Source organism: Malaclemys terrapin, chromosome 2, assembly GCF_027887155.1.
Source record: "Malaclemys terrapin pileata isolate rMalTer1 chromosome 2, rMalTer1.hap1, whole genome shotgun sequence".
Lineage (NCBI taxonomy): Eukaryota > Metazoa > Chordata > Testudines > Emydidae > Malaclemys > Malaclemys terrapin.
The window spans coordinates 69,375,162-69,387,753 of NC_071506.1; the positions used below are offsets into that span (position 1 = coordinate 69,375,162).

At 37.5% G+C, this 12,592-nt stretch overlaps 1 protein-coding gene across 3 annotated transcripts in view; it reads left to right on the plus strand.

Moving 5' to 3' along the window:
- Positions 1-12,592, plus strand: part of RB1CC1 (RB1 inducible coiled-coil 1) — a 191,624-nt gene that overhangs the window by 61,980 nt on the left and 117,052 nt on the right. For 2 of the 3 annotated variants that reach the window (XM_054018330.1, XM_054018331.1), the window contains exons 6-7: positions 8,063-8,265; positions 8,603-9,038. In XM_054018330.1, the coding sequence (XP_053874305.1) occupies positions 8,063-8,265; positions 8,603-9,038 (639 nt within the window). Of the gene's footprint in view, positions 1-6,931; positions 6,994-8,062; positions 8,266-8,602; positions 9,039-12,592 lie in introns of those variants that run through there. The other variant, XM_054018332.1, reaches the window with a different exon arrangement.

Below are 12,592 nucleotides of genomic sequence, written 5' to 3' on the forward strand. Positions count from 1 at the left end.
CTGTATCTAGGAAAACAACCTTCCATGTAAGCAATTTGATCTCAGAGTTACCAAGTTGCTCATAAGGAACTTTCATTGCCTATGATAGGATCACGCTTATAAGCCATGACATGCGGGGATTTTATTGGAGATTTTTTTAATTGTCAAGTCCCAAATGAACCTGACAAAAAGGCGCTGCAGTGATCCTAGTCTGCCTTTAGATAGCGTGATCTAGGCTAAAGTGAACCCACTTAGAGTTGTTCTTCAAGTTACAGCCAAAGGTGAAGAAAGTAGTAAATGTTTTTTGTACTGGAGTCCAGGTGGACTTGATTGCATTACAGTCATACCTTTCCCACTTAATCATAAGTTCTTCTGGTAAATGGTTTGCAAACGGTGAAGAGGTCTTGAGTCACCTGGCTTGGAAACAACATTTCTACAGAGCTTTACTCTGCAAGTAGCCAGACTGTTAAGAAAGTTCCTAGGTTGTGATGTTGCAAGTGATCATTTTGGGCTAGACTCCCAGACAGATGGCATCAGCATTAGCCAACTGCAGTAGAAGAACTAAGAACAAACGTTAGCCAGGACATTCAAATTGCCTAGACATCAGAATATCAGACTATCTCCTTGGCTTCACAATGATCTTTTGCTACCAAAGGGATTCCAGGATTCTTTCTCCATAGGAGAAGGAAGAAGTGGCTTTTCCTAGCATGGTCTCTCCTCAGTGCCTTATTCAACAGTGGTCACAAGAAGACAGCCTGACGTTCTCCACTGGAAGAAAATCTGAACTACCATTATCTGACCTCTTGACCACTACTTGTAATAAACTACAGGTAAATTTAGTGTATGTGCAGACACCTTGTCTTCCTGCTAAGTGTTGACCAAAAATGTCTAGTCTTCTCTTATCTGTTTACATTTTTCTGTATACAATACAAAGGTTGTATTTGGAGAAACTGATCTGACAAATGTCACATCTTTTCAAATCAGCTGAGAATTTATGTTGTAACGCTAACATCTTCATGTAAGAAAGGGATTAAATAATGCTGGTTTTGTAACTTGCATTTTTTCTTGCACACGTAGTAAATAAAATTAAGGGTTCAGCATGACTGTTGAAAAGAACCCTAAAGTATAGGGTTGGTTCTGAGGTGCAAAAGTAACATCTAAATTCTGTAATCCGTGACAGCCTCCTGTAATTTACCATTGATATGAAAGCTGGATTTCCAAATAGAGCTTTTCCTTCTGCATTACCTCTGTATGTGGCATTAGTGAGACCACTCCTGGGATACAGTGTCCAGTTTTGGTGTTCACACTTCAAAAAGGATGTTGACAATGTGGAAAGGTTTTAGAAAAGAACTACAAGAATGATTTGATATCTAGAAAATATGCCTTACAGAGAGTGACTAAAGAAGCCACATCTATTTAGTTTATCTAAGAGAAGGTTAAGAGCTAATTTGATCATGGTTTACAAGTATATATGTGGGGAAGAGATCTGATAGATGTTTTTTTTTAACATTGCTGAAAAAGGAATAATAAGTTCCAATGTTTGGAAGTTAAAGCAAGACAAATTTAGATTAGAAAGAAGGAACACTTTTAACAGTCTGCTTAACCACTGGAACAATTTACCTGGGAATGAGTTGGATTCTCAATCACTTTCAGTCATGAAGTCAAGACTGGATATCTTTGTAAAATATATTCTGTAGTTCAAACAGAAGTTAGGGGCTTCATGAAGAAATTATTGGATGCTGCTCTTTTGTCTGCATTTTGCAGGAGGTCAGATTAGATGACCACATTCCCTTCTGGCTTTAAAATCTGTTCATTTTCCTCTGTAGTAAGGAAGGGGCCCAAGGCAATGCAGCATGCCTGTCAATTGCTTTGCCTTTCTAAAGAAACCTCCAATGTTCCCTAAGGAGGTACTCCCTGGCACAGGGTAAATAATCAAGATTCTTCGGTGCCTCCTGGTTTCACTGGGAGCCCTGCACCCTGCACGTGTCTATCTTCAAGGCAAAAGTTCTTACTATTTTGTTGGATCACCCATAATGCTGACCAGGGCTGTGCATTTGTGCACTAGGACTTTGCTGTTACCTGTAGAGAGAGGACTTGATTAAGGGAGAAAGGTTGTTTAACAGCTCTTTTGGCCATGAAGGCCTGTGCTCAGCCTTGGTCCTAAATGGTTTGAAATGGCATAAGGTGTTTCTTGATCAGCTGGACTTTCTTGAGTTTTGATTCTTCAGTCACCAGAGGGAGAGTGCTTTTCTGGTAACCATCTTGGCTTTAGGAAAAGCAACAGAACCTCCTGTGTGATGGCTGAATGTGACTGTGCCAGACATGATTTTTCTGAGATCTGGAGGGAGAGTTCTGGGGGGATATTGGAGCAAATATGTATGGTCTCCATCTTTAGTTTTGACTTTGAATAATTTTTGAGCCTTTTAATGTCTAAAATTACTGTGATGCCACTAGAATATTTCAGTATCAAGTAGAGGGTAGACTAAGCTCCCTTTCACTTCTCTTCCTTTGTTTTGCCTCAATTTGTAGAGGATTCTTAGTGTACTAAAATGAGCACTATAAAAAAACCTCAAAATAAATGTTGAATATCTTCTTTCTTTGGGGAACACGTGTGTGTATGTGTGTGTGTTGGATAAGATGGCAGAATTGATTGCAAGGTGGCATATAAAAGCAAAAGGAGTTTAACAAAGAAAAAAGAAAAGGGGGGAAAAAAAAGACAATTTTAAGGCCCAGAAAGGACTCAAGGCAGATATAGAAAAGGTAATTTTTATGGCAAATTAGGAGATCCGAGGGGAAACTAGATCTGCAGACAGAATAGGACTGAGGATCACCTGAATTCTTGAAGAAAAAAAAATCACTGGATTCTAAGATGGGTGAAACCATATAGTATCCTAGTTACTGATTGGAGGGTCTTGCCTCTAGGTCTGCACAATAGAGGGCAATCCATAAAAAGAATAGTGGACTTGGTAATGAGAGAAGAAGTAGTAAGTATATAAAGATTGTCATGTTTCCTAGTCAGGCATAAGCTATCCCGTTCTTTCCTTACCAGCACACTAAGTATTTGCTATTCCTTATTTTACTAAGACCTGGCAAGAATCATTTTTATATGAATCCACTATTTTAAGTTTTCCCCTCATTTGAGATACTCTGGGACAACTTTATCCAGTCAGCAGATGGAGTTAGTACTACTGTCTTGTATATCATCCCACATGTTTCAGATGTTTGCTTACTCTCACTTGAGCAGTTTCACAAATGAGAGATGTAAGAGGCTTTCTAATGGAATGTGAGGCAACATAAGCATCATGATATATCTATGTCAGGTGATTATGCTGGCAGACTAGCAGACAACCAATTTTAGCAGAACTTTTCTCCCTGACTTGTAAGAGATGCTCAGACAGATCTCTGAAGGAAACACTTGCTAGGGGAAGCGTACCACAAGCTCAGGACCTTCACTACAAAAAATAGGATGGCTGCTTCTGAGAGAAGTGATTTTGGCTAGCCCTCCCTTTTTTCAGGGCTCTGCCTCATGCTTTTCTCCAGCCAATCAGTTGGCTAAGTCTAGAGCCCTTTGCAGAAACCCTACAAAAATGTATTGCTCATGAAATGTGTAGAGGATATTCATTCTCAGGCTTTCCTGGAGCTCTCACCAGTGACTAATGGACAGAGCAGGAGACTGGGAGTCAGAGATTCTGTTCCTGTGCTCTACCACCGAATGTATAGATTTCAGTTAGATGTGTCTTAGAACCTGTTTTGTATCTAAAATTGGGATATACATATTCACTTCTGTGTGTCTTCTATTAGATCATTTCAAAGTACTTTAGTGCAATGTATTGTCCTCTCAGGGAGACATAGTAATACGATGCATGCTCCTTGCCGTCTCAAAATCTGTTGAGGGGTATTTCCATTGTGTCGTGGGACTGTTTCTGGATCTTTTCCCTTTGTTTTCCCACACCTTTTCCACTTTTATCAAGAATCTCAACTTTTGTAAATCACGTATGGAGTGTGAGGTCCCTCTAAAGAGTTTTTTGAATTTACTTAAATCATCTTGAGCCTGGAATAGTTGTCAACAGAGATGTAGATGCGAGATGGTGGGGCAAGATTATTCATTGACCACCTGCATTCATCTCGCCATACAGACATGTAAACCATGGTCCCTGCTCTGAATGTCTTACAATTTCTAAGAAACAGTATATAGATAAAAAAGGGAGGGGATCGGTATAGGACTCTGAAGGCATCATGTAAATTGAGTTGTATCAGGTAGTTTTCTTGTCAGTTCTGGATGTTGTGATTAAAATTTTTGATTTTTCTTTATCTGTTCTATTTTTTGCATACTAAATTGCTTTATTTCTAATGTTGAATATGGGAGGGCTTATACGAAAGAATTGAGGAAAAGATGAGGACAAGAATGTTCAATAGTAGAGGAAAGATGGGGAAAAGAAGCAGAGTTGGATGGTGAGTCAGGTGCAAGGAGGCACAGTCAATAGGAAAGTTCAGTTCTTGGAGCAAAATATACCCAATAGTGAGGTGGAGTTTTGCATGAATTAATTTTCTATTTACAGAGTCTTTTGGGTGGTAATCCACTACCAGGAAAGGAAGGCTTTCATGGAGAGGGAAGACTGTAGTGCTTCCAGTGCATGGGCTCTGGAGAAGGTTAGAGCTAGCTGGGGAACAAAATGTCAGAAACTAACTCAGGGCACAGCCCCAACACATAACCCCTTTTTGACATTCCAACAGAGCTAGAATAGTCTTTGATCTCTAGTGGTCTCTCATGGGATAAAAGAACTATCCACTATTGTTATAAACAGAGGAATATCTGGAGTAATGGAATGTGGGAGGCATCAAATCTTTTTTCCTGAATAGAGAGAAGTCTTCTTGCTCAGATGGTCATCAAGTTGATGGGGGGAAACCCAATTGCTTGGCAAATAGTCTTAACTGATTTTAGACTTCTCAGCATGTACCTTCAATGTACCATGCCATGGTATTCAGTTGAAGGAATTGCTCTGTAAATCTGTTTGTGAATGTCAAATTCTCGTTTTGCAGGTGTTTGGTTTAGGCACCCTTGAAATCTTATGGATCTTTGTACATGCTCTCACTTTTCTTTATTAAACATCTTGATGGTATTTTTTTGTGGTGAAAAGAGGAATATAACTGGGTGGTGTCAGAAGGTAAATGCTTTCTTTATACATGCTTACCCTACAGTGAACACAGTGGGGCACTTTGCTATCTTGGTAGCTTGTTTTTAGTCCTCTTACATTCTTTCATATATAAATACTCCTTGGGGCATTCAGCACCAAAAAAAATCAACATTATGCAAATGTAATTTGTCAAAATAACACTACTTAATCACTCTAGTTTCAATTATTTTGATAATTTATTTAAAAATGTCTGTCAGCAAGTATGTCTGTAACAATACAGACACATACAAAAATTCCCCCAGGAGTAGAGATTTAAAGAAACCCCTATGACAACCCAGTTCCTGTTTATCTGCCCCCTTCCACCGCCTCCCCCTAAGAGGCCAGCCGGGGTGGGATGGTGGGGGGAGGGGGGAAGATACCCGCAATCCCTTCCCCCCAGAGCGCACCTGCGGAGCTCCTCCCAGCCAATATACCTGCACCCCATCCCCTCCCAGAGCCCAGCCACGGCTCCCCCCTTTCCCAGACAACCATTCTCCCCACTTCCCTCCCTCCCCCCAGAGCCTAGGGATCTAGAGGGAGAAACAGCCTGATGCTTGGTCACAGGCTTTTATGGTCTTTCCTGTTCCCTCTCCTTCCCTCAGGGCATTTTGGAAACTGCAGCTGCCAGGAACCCTCAAGCTCCTTCTCCCTCCCCGCAGCAGTGTCTTGTATGTGCAAGCTGGGCTCTGCTGAATCCAGTGGCACCTAGTGGTGCCTAGCAGCACTGCAGCTCATTTCTGTGGGGGAAAGGAAATTCTGCATGCACAATGTTAATTTTTGCAAAATTCTGCATTGTGCAGTGGTGCAGAATTCCCTTAGGAGTAATGTACAGTATGGGGTAAACTATTCCCTCTTCCAGTGGCTTAGTATGACAACAGAGTAGCAGCAATTCCAGCCTATTGGACAACTCCTCAAGTTTCTGGTGTACAGAAACAAATTTAAGAATGTATCCCAAAATATGTTTTTTTTTTTATATATCTGGTGAAGTGTTTTCTTTTAAGTGTTTGCGAGACTTTACTGTGAAATCTTCAGGTTTTCCTGAAGACTGTATAAATACACAGCTTTATAAACACAGGTGCTACCCAAGAATTCATTTTGCCAATAGTTTGGAAGATAGCAATGTTCCAAAGGTTGTTAAGTTGGATGTAGTGGAATATTGTCATGTTGCTAGAGACTTGAAGTGGGATCTGAAAAGTTGCACCATGTTTTAAAATCAATTATAACATTTTCTGAGAGGCCTACATGTTTAAAAATGTTTAGGTTTTGAAGCTCTGAGTGTTACAACACCTGACTGATTTAGGGGCCTGTCTCATTTTCAAAAGGAATTTAGGAAATTAGGAGCCAAGATCTGATTGACCATCACCGAGAGTCAGGCTTTTGAAAATGAGATTAGGCTTCTAAAGCAGGTGTTACAGCGCTGAGCGCAACAATGCCTAAGTAACTTAAAATTTGGGAGCTAAACAATGGTAGATTATCTTTCTAGAATAAAATGCCTAACATTTTGGCCCAGAATTTAATGTACTACATCATCACACACTCAGTAGCAAATGTATTCTGAAGAATGCTTATGTGTTTGGGTTTTAATATTGATCTCACCATATTTGAATAACTTTTTTAAAAAAAGAAAATCAATCTTATTCTAGCTTCCACACACAAAGCTGTACATGTGTACAGTTGACCGTGGATGATGTGCAGTCACCGCTTAGTTAAGTGTGGAATCTACAATAAGTATTACTGTTTTCTTTCCTTTCTTTTTTCATAGGTAGAGAGGTTGATATTAAAACCAAACACATAAGTATAATCAGGAGGACATTTCTTAACAGAATATGCAACTTCAAAGGTATGTAAAGATTGGGGTGAAAGCCAAAAGACTTCCTTTTAGTTATCTTCCCTTCTATAATGTAATTATCTTCCTAAATTTAAATACTTTTTGCTTTCTAAACTGTTAGCTGTAAATTAGTACATTTCCTGTTTACACCATTACAATAGGAAAATTTGCAGTTTTTAAACTTGAAAAGCAAAACAAAACAAGTTGTAAAGGGGCAGTATTTCAGTACATTGTTAATAGGATGTGGAGTTTTTAATGTCCGATTCAGCTGTACCTTGGATTGATGATAACAAAACTCTTGATGGCTGTTAAATGACATGTGAAATAAATTTGTGATGTTCACCAGTTGCATTGTGGGCACTTTTCATTGCTACTCACATTGCACATGGTTTGTTAAAAATTACCATAATTTAAATCTTCCTTTGATTAATTTCCTCACCTCCTACACATCTTCCAACCTGCCCTCCTCCTTGCTGTACTATTTTCCAAGCTGCCTCTTTACATTTAGATTTCCTACCCTTTGTTATGAGCCAGATAACCACTTCTTCATCAAAATGTTTTTCCTCCTGAGTTTGCCTCTTCTGCAAACTCCATACTCCAAAAAATATATAGCATAATACATATGTGCATAAAAAGTGATAATGTACACTGCTTTGATATTTGATCTGATTTCTTGTTGGAACAGTATTGACTAATTTATGTTGTAGGTTTCTGGGGCCAGGACTGTCTTGCTTTCTTTTGGATTAATATGACATTCAGTAAAAAGTCTTGAGTAAACTGAGTTTCTGTCATCTAATACAATTTTTGTTAAAAAAAATAAAATAAATGTAAAGGAAGTTTGTATTACTTTCAGTAAATGTTTTTAGGGATGAGGGCCAAACAACTGTTCATATTTAAACACTTCCTTTTATGCTTTCAGTGTTTAATTTTCTGTTAGGTGTCACAGTCCATTGTTTTTGTGAAGTATGATAAACATTTGTGTACTGCATTGAATGCATTACTGCATTGAGTACAGGTTTAGATTGATAACTTAATTCTGTTTAATTTACTTTTTTTTCTTTTTTTTTTTTTTTTGGCATAGGAAATGTATGAGGTTGCAAAGAAGCTTTGTTCCTTTTGTGAAGGTCTGGTCCATGATGAACATCTTCAGCACCAAGGCTGGGCTGCCATAATGGCCAATTTGGAAGATTGCACATATTCTTATCAAAAGCTGCTTTTCAAGTTTGAAAATGCATATTCAAACTATCTGCAGTCCATAGATGATATTAAGCTGAAACTCACACAGTAGGTTTGCTGTTAGACTCTTCAATAAGAAAGTGCTCCACACAATCACTGCATTTAAAAATAAGTTTTTATGATTTTATATTTCCACAATTAATTCTTAGTAAACCAGTAGAAGTTCTGAATTCTGTACATTTGTACTACTTTTGTTGTATTTGGTATCATACAGTAGGTAACTTAATACATTAGAACATTCATTCCCTATAGCTTTCTTAAAAGCTTACTCCTGGGGGAAATTCTGCACCAAAAAATTAAAAATCTGCAACAAAAAATTGTCTACCTTAAACTTTTTGTAAGATTAGTTTCTTGATAGATGTTTTGTTTGTCCTTTATTTTAAAGCTTGGGGACAGCTGTTTCTATAATGTCCAAGATCCCACTGCTGGAGTGCCTAACCAGACATAGTTACAGAGAGTGTTTAGGAAGATTGGATTCTTCTGTTGGGCATGGAGGGGCAGAAAGTGAAGAAACTGAAGATGAGAAGTCTGCTGAACTGGTGCTTTCTTCTGATATACCTAGAGTGCACAATAAATCACTTTTAGCCTCATTTTGCAAGTCTGTGGAACATTCAGCCCTGGACAGCACAGATCCTGGAAATGTCAAAGAAAATAGGGAATCCAGTCAAAACATTACTGTTGAGAACAGTAAAACTTCAGAAGAGCTTAACGAGAGTGATCTGCCTTCCTTCAATGTGTCTCTGTTGGACTGGATAAATGTTCAAGATAGACCTAATGATGTGGAATCATTAGTCAGAAAATGTTTTGATTCTATGAGCAGAGTAAGTTCACACTTAAAAAAGATGTCTTAATGAAATAATAGGAATGTCCCATTTAATCTTTCTGTTTGGTTTCCAGATGCTGCTGCTGCTGCTGTTGAAGTAAATGTTGAACTGACTTTAATTGTTTTAACTTTGTTTCTCCTGCAATTTTCTGCATTTGAAACAAAGGAGAAAATGCAGAAGAAAAAATTAGAGGGCTGCTTAGTTTGAAAATTTGGCCATCCTTAGATTTGTTATAATTTCATGAGAATAGTTGTCTAAAACATTTTTTTATTTATTTATTTTAAATAAAAAGGAGCATTTATGTTTGTGTCTAGCATGGTAACACATTTTTGTTTTCTTCGCTAACTTTGTGATGTTACTTACCCAACAAAATATACCCAAACCTGTGTGAAATCTAGGATGTTCCTGGTCTCTCAGGTGTAGAACATAATTTCTGTTAAACAAAAAAGATTAAATCCTCTATCATGTTAAAAACACAAGAAAAAAAATTGAGCTCATTAAATGGGTTTTGACATTTGTACCAGCAGATGGATATAGATATGTTCTCAGAGTAGCTTATATCTAGCTGGGTGTTCCATTTCTGTCTTCAGTAGAGAAGCACCATGCTCTGAGTAGTTTTTAGATGGTTGTTTGTTAATAACTTTCTTATCTTTTTCTTGATTTTAACTAGTGACCTTTGTAGCCTATTAAAAACCTCTTCCTCATGAATCCTTTCTCATTTCTTACTTACTAGTTGTAATATGTAATTCTTAGTTTAAAACAGATTTTTAAAATTTTATATTTTATATTGGGATCTTAGTTTTGCATTCATTATGGTTGTGCAACTCCAGTAAAATGCTCCTTGTGAACCAACACAACAAAAGTCTCTGGTGTCATGAGGAGGAGCGAGGGGCACACTGTGAGTAGGTGTTCCCTGTGTGAGTTTGTGCACTTGATATTTGAGCCAGTTTCAAGGAGTACAGGCTAAAGACTCTCTAAATAGAAGCTTATGCCCAGCTGGCTACAACTAGTTTCATATCATCTGGTCTGGTCACTGCAAAGGAACCAGCTTTCTCCCAACTTGTAATTGCAGAGACCAACCCAGCTGCTAAATTACCCAGTTTCCCCTTGATAACAACAATGCAGTTATGGAAGTGATGGTATATAAGTGAAGATTTGACATATTTTAGATTTAATTAGAATTCCTAAATTTTATTTGCAAAGAACTTAAGTTGTTTCACCCCTTCCTGTTTGTTTGGCTTTTTTAGAAAATCTGATACCTTTTCAGAATGATTCTAAGGCTTCCGTGATCAGTATTAGCTTTGTGATTTGATCATACTTAAAGAGAGGATATGTGTCAGGCATATTATATGATATTTTAAAAAAATATAGCTTGTCATATGAAAAAATCTCTGAGCAAAAAGAGTGAGTCTGCAATCAGTTCAGACATTTTCCACCTGTCCACCTTGCCTGGCCAATACCATTGGAAACCGGTTCCATTTTTGGTTCTGCATATGAAAGAAAAATTCTTAATGCTGAAATCTGAGTGTCTTCTGCCCAACTCCTATTGTCAATCACGTTTACTTCCCAGGTTTTGTATGGGGATACTTCTGGGCACATTCCACCAAATTTAAATAGAGGTAATTGCAAACAAATTAAATTTTCAAGTGCAAAATGTATTCCCTTTAATGCCATCAGTATTATCAGAAGTGTGACTGCAGCACTTGAAATACTGATTGACACAGAGGCAATAGGAGGAGTTTAAAAACAGCTATTTAGTTATAAATGTATCAGTATTAAAGTGGTAAATCTGGAAAAAAACAACTTCTAGGTTATATAATTCTACCCATTTCATATAGGTAACATTTTTGTAACACAGTGTACTTTGACCCAACTTCCCTTTACATAAATATATTCGCTGTGTTCGTGCCCTTTTGCCTTCATCTAGCCAACAGACCAGCCAGAAACATTTGTCATTCAACTACCTGCAATTATGTCTGACCTGTAATTACTTAAGAATAATTGCCTTCTGTAAAAATTCACAAAAGCTGAAAACTGAGATGATTCCTGTTTAAAATAAAGTTGGTCTACTTCCAGTTATGAAAATAATTTTATATGTTAATTTATTTTGAAAGCTTTCAACCAGATTTTTGCATCTCTTTGGAGAGTAATGCTGTCCATAAGCAGAAAAAATGTAGGTGCTTGATCGGTTTTGACCTATTTTTTCCCAGAATAAAAACATCAAAGCAGCATGAGAGTATTTAGTTGCAGATAGAACATTTTAATTTATCTTGTTTCAACGAGAACACAGACAACAAACAGCTGAGTATTTGAACACCCTCGATTTAAAATTAAACTTTGAAATCAGAACTAATCTGGAACTGGAAAAAAAGATATTTAATAGGGCTGTCGATTAATCGCAGTTAACTCAAGCGATTTAACTAGAAAAAATAATCGCGATTAAAAACATGAATCGCAATTTTAACTGCACTGTTAAACAATAGAATACCAATTAAAATTTATTAAATATTTTTGATGTTTTTCTACATTTTCATATATATTGTATTCTGTCTTGTAATTGAAATAAGTGTAAAATTTTTATTACAAATATTTGCACCTTAAAAATGATAAAATACATACCTCTACCTCGATATAACGCTGTCCTTGGGAGCCAAAATATCTTATCGCGTTATAGGTGAAACCGCGTTGTATCGAACTTGCTTTGATCCACCGGAGTGCGCAGCCCCGTCCTCCCCCCCTCCTGGAGCACTCCTTTACCGCGTTGTATCTGAATTCGTGTTATATTGGGTCGCATTATATTGGGGTAGAGGTGTAGTATTTTGCAATTCACTCATACAAGTACTGTAGTGCAATCTCTTTGTCATGAAAGTGCAATTACAAATTTAGATTTTTTTTTTGTTATATAACTGCACTCAAAAACAAAACAATGTAAAACTTCAGAGCCTACAAGTTTACTCAGTCCTACTTGTTCATCCAATCGTTAAGACAAACAAGTTTATTTACATTTACAGGAGATAATGCTGCCCGCTTCTTATTTACAGTGTCACCAGAAAGTGAAAACAGACATTTGCATGGCACTTTTGTAGCTGGCACTGCAAGGTATTTACGTGCCAGATATGCTAAACATTCATATGCCCCTTCATGCTTCAGCCACCATTCCAAAGGATATGCTTCCATGCTGATGACGCTCAATTAAAAAAAAAATGCATTAATTAAATTTGTGACTGAACTCCTTTGGGGGAGAATTGTATGTCCCCTGCTCTGTTTTACCTGTTTTCTGCCATATATTTCATGTTATAGCAGTCTCTGATGATGATCCAGCACAAGTTGTTCATTTTAGGAACACTTTCGCTGCAGATTTCACAAAACGCAAAAAAGGTACCAGTGTGAGATAGTTACAGCACTCGACCCTAAGTTTGAGAATCTGAAGTGCCTTCCAAAATCTGAGAGAATGAGGTGTGGAGCATGCTTTTAGAAGCCTTAAAAGAGCAACACTCCGATGTGGAAACTACAGAACCTGAACCACCAAAAAAGAAAATCAACCATCTGCT